The sequence below is a fragment of the Ambystoma mexicanum genome, chromosome 8 (genome assembly GCF_040938575.1).
Source record: "Ambystoma mexicanum isolate Mex_15411 chromosome 8, UKY_AmexF1_1, whole genome shotgun sequence".
Taxonomy (NCBI): domain Eukaryota; kingdom Metazoa; phylum Chordata; class Amphibia; order Caudata; family Ambystomatidae; genus Ambystoma; species Ambystoma mexicanum.
Window position 1 is genome coordinate 1,621,521,477 of NC_090929.1, and position 17,739 is coordinate 1,621,539,215.

Here is a 17,739-nt window from a genome sequence, read left to right on the forward strand (position 1 = left end):
TCTTTTCCACATTATCCTGTTCACTTTTATGATTGGGTCATCATTGGGTCATGAAAGTTTTCATGAATGTTTTTTGTGAAATTATTTGTCATACAGCTGTAAGACAGTGAAAGGGTCGGAATACATGTTGGCTGTTTATGAACATTAAATATGAAAAGCAATTCTATGAATTAACTGGACGTTGGAGTTTTTGCAACTAATTCATTCTAGTGATGTTGAGAGGAAGTCTTGGGCGCAGGTGGCCAGGCTGTGCTGTGATTTATACCTTTTTATGTGATCTTGGTCTGAGGTCACAGGCTAATATTGGACCCTGCTTGCCCACTCCCAACATTCTATTAATGGTACAGTGATTGGACTCCTATTGAAGGTGAAAGCATTCCGATAGTTAGCTCAACTTGATATTAGCCCCAACCAGTTAGTTGTTCACTTAGGCTTATTTATCATATATATATACTAGCAATGTTAATTTCAAAACAATTCAGGTAAGTTAAAACAGCTCACACAGATAGTTACACTAGATATTTGCTGCAGCAATGCTCATTTCAAACAGTAGATCTTTAGATTATAATCTGTTAAATACAGGAGTAGTTTTAGGTTAGCAAATCCTACATTAATCGACAATTACTGAACTAGCAATACTGCTAAGTTAACTTTAGGAAAGCCCTTTTTTAGAAGTCCATCCCTATCTGGGGAATGAGTCTCAAAAAGTCAGATTGGGCACTGGGGAACAGTGACCCCTGGGCGGCAGAACAAAGGAAGGCAGACTCTGACAAAGTTTTCAAATGCACAGATTAAGCTTTTCGTACAAAGTAACACATTTCTCTTCAAAGGGTTCAGGGGGAATAAGTGTTAGGGGAGTTTTCAGTAACAGTAAGACTGGTAAGCTATCCCTGTGGTTTGTAGAATCCCCAACTATCAGTCTGTACTAGCTCTGGACCATGGTAGAGTGGCAGAGGAGTTAGAGGTTGTGGATGGGTTAAGGGTGTTAGGGAAAGCCATGCTCCAATGTCCCCTCCTGGGGTAGGCAATCTCCGCCCATTCACTCCATGCTCCATGCTGACACTATCCCACTCACAACTTATTGACACTTGAATTCCTTTGTCTCCTCTAATGCCTCCTAGTTTTTCCTGAGCCTAGAAAGTGCACCCTCCGTTGAGGATACCATTACCTCATGTTATCCTTCAGTAACCTAGCAGTGTTCACATGCACATTACATATCTACTATGGTCTGTTTAAGCACCTTAGATTTGGGTACTCATAACCTCTTACACGTTAGCTTTAACAATAAATAACTCCTGCTTAGCTTCAGTGGTTTTGCTTGTTACTCTCATTGGGCGGCTCCGCTACAAGGCAAACCAGAAAACTATGTGTGCGTGCAGCGTAAGCGAATTGTTCTTAACGTGGGCGGAAAACCGCTATACACATTTGCAGTCATACTGTGTTTGTTAGCCGCCTAGTAACTATTAAGATTCCCAGGTTCAAAGGGATGTTAAGCACACAACCGCTCCAAGTGGCAACACGGTCCCTGATTCACTATGTGAACAATTGGCTTCCTGGTTTAGCACGTGACCGTGAAACTACCCGGTCCATGCTGAGTAATGCTGCCTCATGCACCGTAGAGTTCTTTTAACAAGTATCACAGGAGCACGTATAATGTTGCACTTAACTGTAGCGAGAAGCGGGGCCTGCAGCTGGCGCAGGCAGGGTATGGCCCTGCGAAGAGTAGCCTGCAGGAGCCCCTCAATCACATGTCCATTCAGCATGGACACCAGTAGCACGAACGTAGGCTCGTGGGCGTGGCACATTCCTAGGCGTGGTTCTGACTGCTAGAAGGCCCGTGTTCACACAGGCCTTCTGGGAAGTGCAGTCCAGAGATGTCCCTCACATTGCATGCCTCCATTTTGCATTGGATTGCCCCTTTTGTGCAATGTAAACAGAGGAGTTTCCTAATGTAATTGCGTCTGTCCTTTCTTGTTATTAATGTGCAGTTTCCTTCCTTCACTCACACCACATGCTACCATTCTTCCCTTACTCATGCCTGCCACATGTCCTTTCCCAACAGTACTCCCCCCTCCCTCCAGCAGGGCCAGGTTTAGTAGGGTGATTACGATGAAAATCCCAGAGGAAATGAGGAACATGGACATTTTATGCAGGTTCCCAGGAGGGGTCTTCTGGCCCATATCCAACCCAGTCAGTTAGATACTATAAATGTCCCCTCCGGAGCTGTGAATCTAGGGTAGCCTTGACCTCAAATTCTTGAACCCCATCTATTAGGAGAGGTGGAGGTTTAACCTGGTAGGGTGGTGGTGGGGGTGGATGGAAGCTGGGGTGGGTTTTAGCAGTGGTACATGAGACTGGATGTAATCGCATCTGTGGGGGGGGAGTGTTAAGCAGACTGCCACTGGATTGACAATTGTCTCTATGGGAAAGGGTCAGTTTAAACGGGGTTGGAACTTTCGTGGTCCCAAAACGCAAAGGTTAAGTGTTGCTAACCATACCCTATCCCCAACCTTATATTCAGGACTCGACCTCCTCTTTCTGTCAGCGTATTGTTTATCCTTGCTCTTGACCCCCTCCAGACTGGTGTGAATGCTGAGCCATATTTTTGCAAAGTGTTGGGATCGCAGCTATTTCCGGGTGAGGGACTGGTTGAAAATCTGGGTGGTAACCATATGTACTGTAAAAGGGTATTAGTTTTATGGAGGAAATTACTGCATTATTGTAGGCCAACTCGGCCAACCAAATAGTGTCTGCACAAGAGGATTCGTTATGTGTCATGCATTGTAGGTATTGGTCTAGAGTTTGATTCAAGCGCTCAGTCTGCCCGTCCGTTTCCGGATGATAGCTAGTGGATAGCCTCATATTTATTCCTACCGTTTTACAGAAGGTTTGCCAGAAACGTGATGTAAATTTTGAACCTCTGTGTGATACAATGTGTTGGGGTATGCCATGGAGGCGCACTATGGCCCTCATTAGAAGATTGGACTTACTGCAATCCGGGCCCGGGTTCCTCGAATGAGGAATTACCGGGCCATCGCAACCTTGGCGGACCCGGTAATTCCCCGTCCGAGGAACTCGGACCCGGTCCATCCCCATTCCCATTTGAGCCCCAATAGGGCTCAATGGGAATGGGAATGGGGATGGAGCTAACAACGGGCCCGTTAATGACGGGCCCGCTGTTAGCTCTCTGGTGTCCTCGCGGGACCCGGAATGGACGCATGGTTTTTCCAGGTGCCCATTGCGGGTCCCGCGAGGAGACCTCGTGGTAGGGCGGAATGGGTTTACTGGCACCAGCGCCTTTACCGGTGCCGGTAAACCCATTCCGCCAACCTTCTAATGAGGGCCTATGTTTTGTAAAAGAAGGTCCAGTAGGGTATTTGCTGTCGGTATCCCTTTACAAGGAATAGTGTGCCAACTTAGTCAATAAGTCAACTACTAGGATATTGGTAAAGCCATGGTTTTCGGGACGTTTCACTATCAAATCCAGAGATATGGTGTGCCACAGTGCGTGTGCTGTAGGTATGTGTCGTAACTTTCCAGCTAGTTTCTGGTGATGAGCTTTATTCCATAAACAGTTTTCACAAGTTGATATGTATCGTTGGATGTCTTGTTTCATATGAGGCCACCAGAAGTGATGATTTATCACTCTTGAGTCTTGGCTACCACAGGGTGTCAGACGAAGGGTGAATCGTGGCACCACTTAATGGCCTTTTGACAAGTTGCTTGGGTTGGAAGGAACAAGGCAGAACCGTAAAAGGGTAGTCCATCTTTTATAGTTTCTAGTTTACTTGCCTTGTTCCATTGAACGAGTTCCTGTGCCATCATGGCCTTCCAAATGTTTTCAAACATGTCATCTACCACAATGCTACCGATAATGATCGTGGGAGGTCCTATGTGTTTAGGTTCCTTTCTGTCCCGGGATTGGTTTTGCATGAGGTTCTGGATAGCGCCACAAGGTTTCCGCTTTCTTATTTTCAGCTCCTTGTCGAAAAGTTACCACGAAGTCGAAATCTGCAAAGTACATGGCCCATCGCAGCTGTCTGTGGCTCAGTGCTTTAGCCTATTTCAAGAACTGTAGATTCCGATGGTCTGTTAATATTGTAATTGTGTGTTTCTCCCCCATTATTTAATGGCGCCACTCGTCAAATACGGCCTTGATTGCCAGTAATTCTCGGTCTGCAATCATAGTTTTGCTCAGCAGGTAAGAGTTCGGGAATAATATGCCACTGAATGCAACTGTCCTGAATGATCACGTTGCAACAAGATGGCTCCAATGGCACAGCTCGAAGCATCAGTTTCTACCACATAAGGTTGCGTCGGGTCTAGGTGGAGAAATACGTGAGCCGTAGTGAAGGCCGTCTTCAGAGCTTGGAACCCTGCCTCTGCATCCCAGTGGAATCTTTTTTAACAATCTGGCAATGGGTTGCACTTTTTTTGGCAAAGCCATCTATGAACCGCTGATAGAAATTGCCGAAACCCAACAGTCTGTACATCCTTCACCGAGGTGGGTGATGGCCAATCCACAATAGCTTGCACCTTCCTTTTGTCCATGGTCATGCATTCCGGAGAAAGGATGAATCCCAGGAATTCCTCGGTGGTTTGATGGAACTCATTTTTGAAGCTTGGCATATAAATGAATTTCCTGTAAGCGCCTAAGGACTGCCTTCACATGGTCCTGATGTTCCTCCACGGTTCAAGAGTAGATAAGTATATCATCGATATAGACTACTGCGAAGACATCCAGGTACCCCCGTAGGACTTTGTCCAGGAAGTGCTGAAAGGCGGCGTTTGTGTTGCAGAGGCCGAATGGCATGACCAGATATTCATACAACCCAAATTTGGTCCTTAAGGCAGTCTTCCATTCGTCCTGCACCAGATGGTATGCACCTCGCAAGTCGAGTTTGGTGTAAATTGTGGAACCTCGTACTTGATCTGTAGGATGGGGATCAATGTTAAGGGATAACGGTTGTTTACAGTGATGCCATTCACCCCTATGTAGTCTATGCAAGTGCTCAAGTCTCTGGTTTTCTTTGGGACGAACAACAAAGGCAATGATACTGGCAAAGTAGAATGTCGTATAAACCCATTAGCTAGGTTGGTTTGAATGTACTCCTTCAGATGTTCATTTTCGGCTTCTGTGAGTGTGCAGATCTGACTACAGGGTAAGACTGCTCCAGGCCAATTCTGCAATCAAATACTCTGAGGTGGTAAGGTTTTGGCTGCCGTCTTACCGAAGACATCCCTGAACTCCTGATATGCAGCAGGCAAGGTGGTGGCTGCGTTTCCAACTACATGTTTAATCCAGCCTAACTTGTCAGACAGATTCGCAAGACTTTCTGTTGCTTGATTGCAATGCTTTACGCAGTGATCGGACAGGAACTGTATGGAACACGGGGTACAGTTCACAGTTGGATTGTGTAGCCCCAGCCATGGCAAGCCCAAGATGAACCCGAATTGCAGAGCTGCCATGCCTCTTCCTGGTGCTGCTGGCTGCATTCCAATTGCACGATCACGGTCTGCTTCCTAATCTGACCCGATATTAACGGTGAACCATCTACTGACTTGACTTCCTCTTCCTGCTCCTTGTCCACAAGCGGCAAGCCCAACTGGGATGCCAGCACCTCATTGACAAAGTTCTCCTTGGCCCCTCAATCCAACATCAGAGATACTAGGACTCGCTTTCTCTTCCAACTTAAATGGCCAGAGACCGTTACGTCTGCGACCTGTGCTTGCTGAGTATTCGCTAAGTGTTTTTGGGGTGTCTTCCTGTTGGCTCGCCTGGGCCACCTTTACTGGCGAGCATTGGCGTTTCCCGACTGCTCCCCTTTGGGCTTCATGGGGCACTCTTGGACGGAACGACCCACCTTCTCGCAGTGGAACTTTTTGCGCCATCTCTTCTCTTTTTCGTCCTTTGACAGTGGCCCTCGAACGGTTCTGATCTGCTTTGGCTCTCATCTCCTCTCCATTCCTTTGTGTGGTTTCTGCTGGTCTAGACAAGCGATGGGATTGGACTCCCACTTTCTCCGGTCCTGCTTTCATTCGCTCTCTCTGGTCAAAGCGCTAGGCCAAATCAATCATGGAAGAACTATCAGGTTGCGGGTCCACCTGTGCGATCAGGTCCTTAAAATCCTGCTTCAATCCATGGTAGAATAAGTTCATCCGTTTCTCTTGAGGCCACACTGTCTCCACGGCTAAGCGGTTGAAAGTAGTAACGTACGTTACCAAATCCCTATTCCCTTGGCGTAAAGTGAGTAGCTCCCGATCAATCAGCGACGCTGCCCTTCCATTAAATAACTCGCCGAGTTCTTCTAGATAGGTATCCCAACTGTACAAAAGTGCATCGTCTTTACATACTAGGGGCGTGGGCCAAGATGCAGCATCACTGCCTAAATAGGAAATTACAAAAGCAGTGCGTGCTTGCACTGATCAGAAAATCGCAGACTTGGTCAAAAAATGCAATTGACACTGCATCACAAGCTAATTGTATTTTTTTGGGTCCCCATGATACCTCTCAGGGAGTGCTAACTGGAGTGGAGGCTCTGTAAATACCTGTACCTGGATTGGGGTAGGGGGAAGGAGCCCTGGGCATTGGCGTAACTTGGGCAGTGGCCTGGGTGGCTAACATGATCTTGCCTAGTCTCAGACAGCTCAGCCTTGAGCTCCTGCAACAGAGCCAACATGTCTTCCATGGCTAGTTGTGCTACACGGGCGATTGACAGTACGTGGGCTCGTGCTTCTGTCGGGTCCCAGCAGTCTTGCGCGGAGTTAGCACGAACACCTGCCTCCCTGTTGGGTCTTGGCACCTGGGAGTGCGTAATACCACAGGCCACCGCAACCCGCCGGTGTAAGAGGGTTAGGGTCCGCCGGTTGAATGTGTATGGGGGAAATTAGGGTAACCGGGTATAGGGTTCGGTAGAAGTTGTGGATGGGTTAATGGTGTTAGGGAAACCATGCTCCAATGTCCGCTCTTGGGCTAGGCGATCTCTGCCCATTCCCTCCATGCTCACCCTATCACACTCGCAACTTATTGACACTTGAATTCCTTTTGTCTCCTCTAATGCCTCCTAGTTTTTCCTGAGCCTAGAAAGTACACCCTCAGTTGAGAGGTATCAAGTAATATCATCCCCACCAATAATATCGCCATATATATGGTCGTTTGGAATGGCTGTAGGCAATATTATTAGTGGGGATAATTTTTCCGGTAAATGGATGCAGGGGTTGCGGGGGTGTCCCCCGCTCCCTTTAAAAATATATGGGGATTGTGGGGGTGTCCCCCGCAGGTTCCATGGGGTAATATTGCTGCAAAAATATGGCAACATTCTTGTATGGCGATATTTTTGCGGGGATATTATTATTATTACCTCCTGTTATCCTTCAGCAACCTAGCAGTGTTCACTTGCACATTACATATCTACTTGCAGTAGCTTGTCTGTTTAAGCACCTTAGATTTAGGTACACATAACCTCTTACACGTTAGCTTTAACAATAAGTAACTTCTGCTTAGCTTCGGTGATTTTGGTCGTTCTGCATGACGCTGTCCGGGAGTGGGAGGCTCCGCTACAAGGCAAACCAGAAAACTGAGTGCCCAGCGGAAGCGGATCGTTCATAATGTGGGCAGAAACCCGCTTTACACATTTGTATTTATTTGTATTTGTATTTATTAAGTTTATATAGCACCTTACGCCAAAGCGCTTTACATTTCAACAACAAGAATACATAGGATAATAGAAGCATAAAATTACAAGACATGAAACAAACCATCAAAAACAGTATACAGAACAATTTACAGCGGATAATGTAAGAGATATAGATCAGGGGAAGGAAAGAGGGATGAAGTAACAGAGGTCGGGGTAGGGGAGGAAGATGCGATTACAGGGGGAGGGGGAAGAAGGGAAGTTGTAGGAAGGATGGAAAGAGGGATAAAGAGGGATAAAGGGGGGATAGGAGAAATTAAAGAGGGATGTCAGGACAGAGGGTGAAGAAGAAAAGATTAAAAGGAGGCAGTCATACTGTTTGTTGGTGGCCTAGAAACTATTAAGATTCCCAGGTTCAAAGGGACGTTAAGCACACAACCCCTCCAATCAGTCAGCACGGTCCCTGATTCACTGTGTTACTGAAGAAGCAAGTTAACAACTAACCAGGGAGACCTTAACACAGACTTGTGAAGAGGACACAAGCAACTGCTTGGGTCTGAGGTTAGAGGGAGTTGCCCTGGACACCTCTACTTTCACTCCAAAGCTCTGGAGCGACTTCTTGGAATCGGGTAAGCAATACCTTTTATCCCACAGTACCTTAGGTTAGAAGAACATGTTTGTATCGAAAAAATGTCACAATTCTCATGATGTCTCCAATGTATATAGGGATCAAGTTTAGTATGAAATGTTACATGGTTCTTCGATAACATTGAAGATTAGAGTGAATGCCTTTCTAGAGAATATCTGCAATGTGATTTAGTCTGACTTAGGCAATTATGAATTGTTTTATGTAATGTTAATGAATTTTAGCCTCAGTGTAATTCTGTAACTTAGATGATAGTGAAAGTATTTTATCGAATTGTGTAAATTTGTTTACTGTGCTTTATGTTTAATGAATTTCATGAATTTTGTAAAGGTTTATATAAACCCCAATATACAATAAACAAAAAGAAAACAAAAGATATTTCACCTAACGCTCCTTACAGATGCTGATATTATATTGCTAAATAAATGATTACCAAGAACAGATTAAATCGCTTTGTATACTGGAAATAAAGAACACAGGGTATGTAACATTAACACCCTAATATATAACTATCCCGATCGGAATTATATAGGCTATATTCATATAATTCCTAGATTAAGTCCATTATATAGTGTCTATTTTCAGATGCTGACAAACTCTGTCGGCATACACATCCCTAAGAACCAACAATACCACCTTATCAAGACTATCTGAATACAGGGTGAGACATCTCGATTTGAATACTGCTTTTGCACAATAGTACGACATTATCTACTAATTAATCCCTTTGTAATTATATCTTCATTTAGAATCATCAATAGCAACCACGCTATTCACAACACTGCAGAAAAGATTGATATTTATTATACAACTGTGGTGAGTAATCTTGCTACAGTTATCATTATTACAGCACGCCATTCATCATTAGGGTGACATTTACAATGGTTTGAATATAAACTAATAGCGCAATCCATTCCAACTCCATTATGCATGTCAGCTCTTACCTCAGAGGTGCAATAACAATGCATTGCGCTTTCACGCATGATATATCATTGACAACACAGATCGGGGTGAGCCCTCCTCCTCAGGTTATACTGTACTTCGAGAATTAAACAAGTCGTGTAAATTGTTTAGGACTATCTGTCACATGAACTCATGCAATCCGCATCGCTCACAACTACCTTTGTATCTTGTAATGGTATGGGAATATAAAAAATAGAGATGTATCCTTGAAGTATATCACTAGCACTATGTACCATAGTCTCTTCATTTATAATTTATCATTTTGCCTTGATATTGTTCTAATTTCATGTATACATAATTTTGTCGTCCTTCCTCAATTTTGCCTGACAAAATTTGAATCAACTTTTCTGGACAAATGGTAATGTTACCAAAAAATGACTGCTTATTGTTAATGGAACCCAATCTGATTATACCATACCATGCAAAAAAAAAAAAAGAAGAACATGTTTGTGCAGGATGCTCTGCGATGTTGCAGCTCTGTACCTGACCTCCGGAATCCTTGGACTGATGACTGAAGGCAGGACAATCTATGGGATCTCTCAGCAGCAGTCTCGAGGGAGAACCTGTAGCATGACTTTCAGCAACTTCTTGTTCGTTCTGCAGTTTTGGCACCTTTTCTGCAGCACCAACAAAGGACACGGATCGCCCAGTCAATCTTCTTCACTTCCTGCAGTACCACACTCTAGTGAAGGGCTCTGGGCGAGTTGGATCGGATCTCTGGAGTGTCCTTACGGGTTCAGCAAAGATTTGCACTGGTTATTCCCACAAGCTAAAGGGAAGGAGTCGTCCTCGTCGGAGCTCCTCTGTCGCACTGAAAACTAGGTCAGGACAGCAGTGGTCGCTTCACGGTGTTGCAATGGGTCTGCAGGCGTCTGTGGTCGTCTTCTTCGGTACTTCAGCTTCCAGTGGTCCTACTTGTTTTTCACTCCAGAAGCCTCATCTTTTATACAGTTCCAGCACACACTCCTCTGCAATTTCTCTCAGCATTTTACAGAAAGGGGCGTTTGGCTGTCCTATCAGGACAGCCAAACCCCCTGTGGGAGCTGGACTTATCCAGCACTGTGGCAGACAAAGGACAGGGGGAGTGGAAAAATCCTCCCCCACTTCCTGCCTGCTTAGACACTCCTCTGGAGCCTAGGCCGGGATACCCAAGGGTTCCCACCAAAGGCAAAACACACACACGGACCTCCCCCTCTCAGAATGGTAGAAGAAGGGTTAACAAAGAACAGCTATGCTAGTATGGCGAAAAATGAAGGGAGGCCCCTCTTGTGTACTACCGTGGCTATGGAAATAGCCTGCGGTATAAAAAATAGTCAATAGTTGGTAGAACACGTCCACTGCCACCAGCCATAACTAGGTGATTGACCATGTGACTAAAAAGGCACAGGAGCCAAGAGAAGGGGGATACTAGGTATCCCTTTGGCAATCCAATGAAGGTGGTGTGTGCCAATCTCTCAGGCTATAGAGTTTTGGGAGAGCTACTAAGTATCTCTCTCCTTAAGAACTGTAGTTACTTGAGGATATAGAAAAATTATCTCAAAGGAGGACCCCAAGTGTCCCCAGCAACACTGCCCATAAGGACCTGTGTGCTGTAGTAGGAAAAACACAGATGCCTTTAAGAGCTATGGAGCAGACAGACTCCACAGTGGAGGTAGGATACAAATATTAAAGTGCCAAAAGACAGACCCCACAAGAATGAATGAGTGGAAAAAGGCTCCACTCATTCAGGATTGAAAGAAAAGTCCAGCAACATGTGCTGGGGGTCTCACTAGGAGAGGGGATGAAGCATGAAAATGATGAATCTCGCTAACAAGAAGTAGGCCACCTGAAGTACTTCAGGCCCTAGGACAGGGGACCATGAGCCCGGGAGAACACTGTTGGGTTGTCCACCTCAACATGACTCAAGAAGCTCAGGAGCAGCGAACAGCAACACCAAAGGCTTAGGTAAGTACCCAGGAGTTACACAGTACCTTCTAGGATGAAGAAGAGCGATGTCACTGGCGTGTCCTCAAGGTAACACCACAGCAGGTCCGGTTCTTGTATCTGGCCTTGGTGGCCAGGTAAAGAACTTTGGCGGGATCAGCCAGTCAGACTCGGTCACAGGGATGCCCAGCAGATGATTTTAGCAGCCCTTGGTTGCGGATGCTCGACATAGGCTTTGGAGCAGCAACGGTTGTCACTCTGCAGACTTTCTTCCTCCTCTCTTCTGAGAGGACTTCTGTGATCAGGATGGAGTTTCTGTAGGCTCAGCAATATGCCCACAAGTTTGCAGCCGGAACTGCGCTCGACAAGACGATGCACTTCCCCAGTGCCAGAGGTCCCAGGGTATTCCGGTTTTGCAGGCCTGGTCTGTTGCAGCACTTTGTGGGATGTCTCAAACTGCAGATGGTCTTGAGTCAGGTTAGGCCCACCAGTCGAGGGGAGGAAGTCCATTCTGGATCTTACCTGTCGCTTAGCAGAAACGGGTGGAGCTGCAGCAGTCACACAGTCGGCTTGTCAGTCGCTGGCTGTAGGCGTCCATCTTCTTTGGAATGTTATAACCAAAAAGAGCCATCAAAATGTATAAAACTATTAATTAATTCTCCATCCACCAAAGCATCCAAACTATACTCAGTACTCAATCAACCCATAGAAGATAAAAATCTCAACTCCAAAATGTGCAATCAATGGGAATTAGATTGGAAATTACAACCTTCTCCAGACATATGGGTTAACATTTGTAATCCTTTAGGTTATCAGTTGCTGCTAATCTTACGCAGTCCCATTACTTTATTTTACAGAGGGCTTATTTAACACCAACTAGATTGGCAAAAATGTCTAGTGATGTCTCTAATCTATGCTGGGCCTGTCAATCCTCACTGGCTGATTTTTACCCATTCCATATTCATGTGTAAATATGTCTATTATTTTTGGGGAAGAATTTGGGATTGTATGCAACCTATTTTTTCGTTTCATTAACCTGTTACACTGGGTAATTTGATAGTAGGTGTCCTAGTGAACCCATATATGATCACCATCCAACCCAGATTTATTCTGTTTTTTCATCTTTGTTGCTTTTCACCTTATTGCATACAGCTGGAAAACAGCTCAAAAGTTGTCCTACGATCTGTGGTGGAACTTGATTTGTTCTTTTCATAGAATTGAGAGAATGTATGCCTTTTCTAGCAAGAATGTGCATAAATTCAAAAGTAAATAGAGAGTTTTTACAGCATATTTGTCATAACCTCGTATCGATTTTGCAAAATATCTTATTTAAATTTGTATTACTTTTACATGTATTACTTAATATTTATTGTATTTAAAATTCTTACGTTACAAATTCTTCAACAATGTGTACGTTTATCAATTTGTTGTAATATTCTCGTAATCATTAATACAAATAATTTAACACGAAGAACGGAAAAAAAAGAGAAAATGGCCACCGGAGAAGGGAAAAGTCTGTTTTCCCTATCCATGGCGGCCATTGAAAGTCCCTTCTTCCTTTCCATGACGGCCTTTCCAGGAAGGTAAGTAGGGTGGGGAGGGTATTCTGTGGATGGGGGGGAGGAGGGAGGGATGAAGGGAGTGAAGGGGACCACACTTACCTCGCTCCCCGGCGGGGGTAGATGGCAGCCTCCAGCCGTGAGGCGGCTTGGAGCAGGGGGATTACTGCTGGTAATACCCCTGTTCCGAGCCTTCTCATTGGCTGAGAGGCTGCCACAGCCCCCCGCCGGGTATTAATTGTTGTACATCCTCTATATCTAAATTCTTGTCGCCTTAAGGGGAACGTACAGCTACTAAGCTGCTCCTGGTGTAACACATTCTTCTTAAGTGCACATTTCAGCCACTTGATTTAAAATCAATGCAGCATCCCAACGGACAACGCTGCGTTAATGTACTTAGCTTGGGAATTTGGGATGTTGCTCTTCTGGGTCATGTCACAGCTCTACACTGTTAATAAAATCTCCCTCCAAAAAGAGACTGATTTATGGTACTAGTTGTGCTTCAGGTAAATGTTCAGAATACTTATTTGGTTCCGCAATATTATCTTTCTCAGTACAAAAAAATATGAAGACAAGCAGTACAATCTTACTAACTTTATTGGGGCAATACAGAAATAATTGTGTGATATTATAATTGTAATGTGAAATATATGATTTATACTGGTCTTGTCTGCCTATAGCAAAGCCAGAACTGTTGGCTAGGCCATTGCTTGTTTTTGTGGAGTGCAGAAGATAGTGAAGGGATAGAGCTTATGGTTAATAGAAGAAAACTGCAGATCTTGAGTGCACTGCTGCAAAGGTGTGACAGAAAAGATGAAGCACAGTGAAGAGATTATTTAAACTGAACATCAAATAGTAGCCCAGGACACAGGAAAACTGGAGATTGAAGGTGGAGGAAGACATAAATGCATGTCTGCGTGACGTGGAGAAAGCTTTGTTTAATGCAACAGAAAAGCTAGCAAAGGCAGAAAAGGCTAACGCAGGGTTGTCCAACTCCAGGCCACGAGGGCCAGAATCCTGACTGGATTTCAGGATATCCCTCATGAATATTCATGCCATAAAATTTCATACATTTTGAATCATTGTATGCAAATTTAACATGAATATTAATGAGTTATCCTGAAAATCTGATGTGTTTGCGGCTTTGCGGCCTGGAGCTGAACGACCATGAGCAGCAGAGAAAGTCTGGTATAGATGAGGTTATTGGAAGTGCTATGGAACTGAAGGCAGACAGTACTTAAGAAAAGGTAGTGTAATGAAAAGGAATGAACAGCAATGAAGTCTGGTGAAAAGAGTATTGCATGTGCAACTTGAGGACACTGGGATTTAGAATGTTGTAGTGAAAGTGCTGGCAGATTGCAAAAATGGGACTGGTGATAAATTATGCAACCTGTAGACAGTGAAATGTCTAGGTATTAAAAAAACGTGGCCTAATGCTTAATTGTCATAAGGACAGTAATTGACTAAACAAGTTTATCTTTTTGGTATTTCTTCCCTTCTCTAATCTCAGATCGGAGATTGGGATTCTTACAGCAACCGCCCTGCTTCATCGGATTGTCCGCCAGGTCACAGCCCCTGTTTTGCTACAGGAGATTGTTTACTTCATTCTCGGAGAGCAAAGGGAGCCGGAGTCCCTGGCAGACATCAACAAGTATACCCTGCGGCATCGTCTCGTAGAGCACTGCGATCATATTTCTGATGAGGTAATAATGTGACGATAGGTTCTATTCTTGTCTATTATTTAGCAACATGAATGCCCAAATCCTTTTTACAGGGCTGCAGAACCAGCTTCATCGCTATTTAAGGTTACTATATATAAAAAGTTGAAATCTATAAACCTTGTGAAAGACAATGTTTAAGTATTAACCTTTTCTTAACCACTGAAGATATAACTGGCAAAATGACTACTCATCAGAATACTATAACTAAGGCTATCAGTTTTATGGTATTTATTTTTCCAACATTTCTGTCTGTATGTGTACTATATTTATTAGTCATTTTATCTGTATTGAAACATGTTTGTTTTGCTATGTAACTAGTATTTTCCACATTTATTTACATGCAACAAACACCTCTTCAGTTGGATCCCTGTAGTGGGAAGCTCATAGAGCTCCGATATTGCACAAACAGTGCAGGTCTGCCTAGCTATATATTTTTTTCCATTTTTTAAAATGAATAGATATTAGAAGGAAACAACATTTCTGTCTGTATTTATGTGTAGAAATGAGTAAAAACCGGGAGGCTTTACTATAACCCAACCCTGTAAGAAGAACTAGAGTATGAAGATTTGAGATGAAAAAAGGCCCTCTGGGGTCTGAAGACGGAGGGAGTTGGGGGGGTAGTATTTTCAGCAGCCATGTTCAAGTTCAATGAAGATGCCTTAAAGGCATGGAGTGGGATCTTAAATGTCACCCAGGCCCGCATATACAACCTCTACAAATAGCTTTTAGTCTTTTTCTTGAAGCTCGACAGCATTGAGACAGACCGCTGGGTGCTACAATGGGTCGAGTCAGTGTTAAGACGGTAGAATCTGTGGTTCATAAGGGATCGAGTGCGTTGAAATGGTCAAGTTGACTATACAAGGTCCTGCGATACGATGCAGTCCTGCAGCAGTTATCGACTCAATTTGGGCAAGGGATGATCATGTTGCTGTCTCGCAGTCAAGTAGTTCCACAAGGTCCGACAAAGCAGTGAGTTTCTTCAGTGGTGATCTTTTTAAATGGCTGGATCACAGGCGATAGTGTGAAAAGAAGCGCAGAAGGGACCAGCAGCAGATCAAATGACACAAAAGTGGATTGAGACCGAAAATGGAGGCTGTTCTTTTACTCATGTGTTTTGTAGGGCCCGTCCAGGGTATCCAGGGGTACAAGGAGTTTTGTTCTACCGTTCCTAGCCAGGAAGGTTGGCAGAGAGCACATGCAAGGGCTAGCCCCTCCAGTGAGCAGGATCCAGGTTCTAGTGTTCAGGCAGCAGGCAAGTCCTGTTCACAAACCAGTTCACCGCAAATATACATGACAATTCAAAACCTTCACTGGCCCCAGAGACCCTACCTGTATTTTTTTTTCCTGCCTTACAGAATCTACACTGAATCTGTGGAACTTTACCTGAACTATTAGGGAAAAGGCCCCAGACAACTTAGAGATGGACTTTTTAAGTTAGGAATCATTCTCTGTGGACCTAAAGTGCATAATATAACCTTACCTTTCCTTTGTAGGAGTTTGTGGTGTATATTATGCCCTCTGATAAGTGAATGTGTGTATATATGTAATCTATTTTTTTCTAGTGTTGCGTGATAACTCTACCTGCCAGTAGTCATTTTTCGATAAAGTGTTTGGCCAATAAATGATAATTGTATTATTATACAAAAGTGTAATCTGTGACTCCCATTGAAGTTGATGTTTGAACTCATTGTGGACCCTTTACAAGCTCACCACCTCTGAAGAACATAGCCTAGACCGCCTATCACTGCTACCTGAACTGGTTTGGCTACAGCTCCCCAGAGTTGTCCCTGTCGCAATATATGTTGGCCCTCTGTAGATCTGTCCACCAGGCCAGAGTATAAAAAATCAGTCCTAACATATACCTTTGGTATAGGGACTTTCCATTGGACTGGGACTCCTTGCCCCCCCCCCCCTGAGGGGAGTCACTCCCAGCAAGGTCCTACGGAGGGTTTTGCTGAATGAGGTCGCCTCCCTAGCCTCAAAGGGGGTGGCTCCCCCTAGAGAAGAAGGGACGAAACCTCCAGTTTCACCAGAGGTTACAAATGCAATGTGTGCATTATGGCCTGGTGGCAGCTGATATTTTTTTTACTGTTTTTGACTTTTTACTCATGCACTTTTGCCTGTTGACGCCTAATGCCATAAAGAGTACCATATACTCTAAAATGGCCATACCACCTGATTTATGCCTGTCCTTTGGTCATAGCATTCTTTGGACTTCTTTATGCCCTCGCTGTTCTGGAATTGCCGTATATGGAAAGCACTTTACTGGGCAAAATGTAGGAGTGCTTGCGTGGCAAGTTGTGGGGTTGGGGACTGCCTGGTCCCAGTCCACATTCCTGCCCCGGAGTGTCTGTTGCTGGGCAGAATATTTGGCATGGGGCTGTCCATGATTGGGCAGCCCTGCCAGTTTGATTGGTGCAAATACTTTCCATTGGTGGACCTGGTGGCAACTTGAGTCTAAATCATGGATAAAAGGAGGACTCCTGCCGCCATTTGACAGATCACCATTGGATCCAAGAGCCCTATGAACAAGTGCAGCTCGCTGAAGACCCGGAGACGACTGTTGCCGCTGACCAGCATTGCTTCCATCCACATGCTGGTGTTGCCCTACTCCTTTAATGCCGTCCTTTGAGAGAGCTGCTAAATCCAACAAGTGTGGGGGATGAATTAGCTCAATGGAAAGTACAGTGCGAGTGCGGGCCTTCGTCATATACAGGATACCATTTGTTTCTTGTGTCTTGGCTTGCAGGTAACCGTGGGCATTTACAACATGCTTGATGCTTGGTAGTACCCCAAAATTGCTAAGGTATTACTGTGGATCCCATAACTATTGATTATCTTAACTGAATATTTGCAAGATTGATTGTATACATGGATTAATTACACCAGGATGGCTCTGCTAGCTTTACCTCTTCTTCTCTTCCCTGCCACCACCAAGTTTTATCCTTATTTGACACACACTAAACAGCCTTTTTATACAAGTCTAGCTACATCTTTTAATTGTCTAGCCTTATGCTAGACTTTTAACCCAATATTCTGTTATATGGTTGACAGTAGACCTGAATTTAACATACAGCTTGTGTTTTTTATTTGATGTTGAACGTTCAAGCTACTGAACACGAATGTAGCTCAGAATTGTGCCCCGGTTATGTTTTCCACTGTACCATCGCAAGGGGGAAAATCTCATACACCACCTCAACTCTTGCCACCTCCACCCACTGACCCATCCTCAATTATTTTGGACCTTAGTCTATAAATCTATACTCGCTGTCTCATTATCTGACTTTACCTCT

The 17,739-nt window shown here is 44.4% G+C and overlaps 1 protein-coding gene across 1 annotated transcript in view; it reads left to right on the forward strand.

Annotated features, from left to right (window-relative positions):
• FHIP2A (FHF complex subunit HOOK interacting protein 2A) overlaps positions 1-17,739 on the forward strand; it is a 416,741-nt gene that overhangs the window by 271,021 nt on the left and 127,981 nt on the right. The window contains exon 10 of the mRNA XM_069611895.1: positions 14,236-14,428. Coding sequence (XP_069467996.1) covers positions 14,236-14,428 — 193 coding nt within the window. The remainder of the gene's footprint in view (positions 1-14,235; positions 14,429-17,739) is intronic.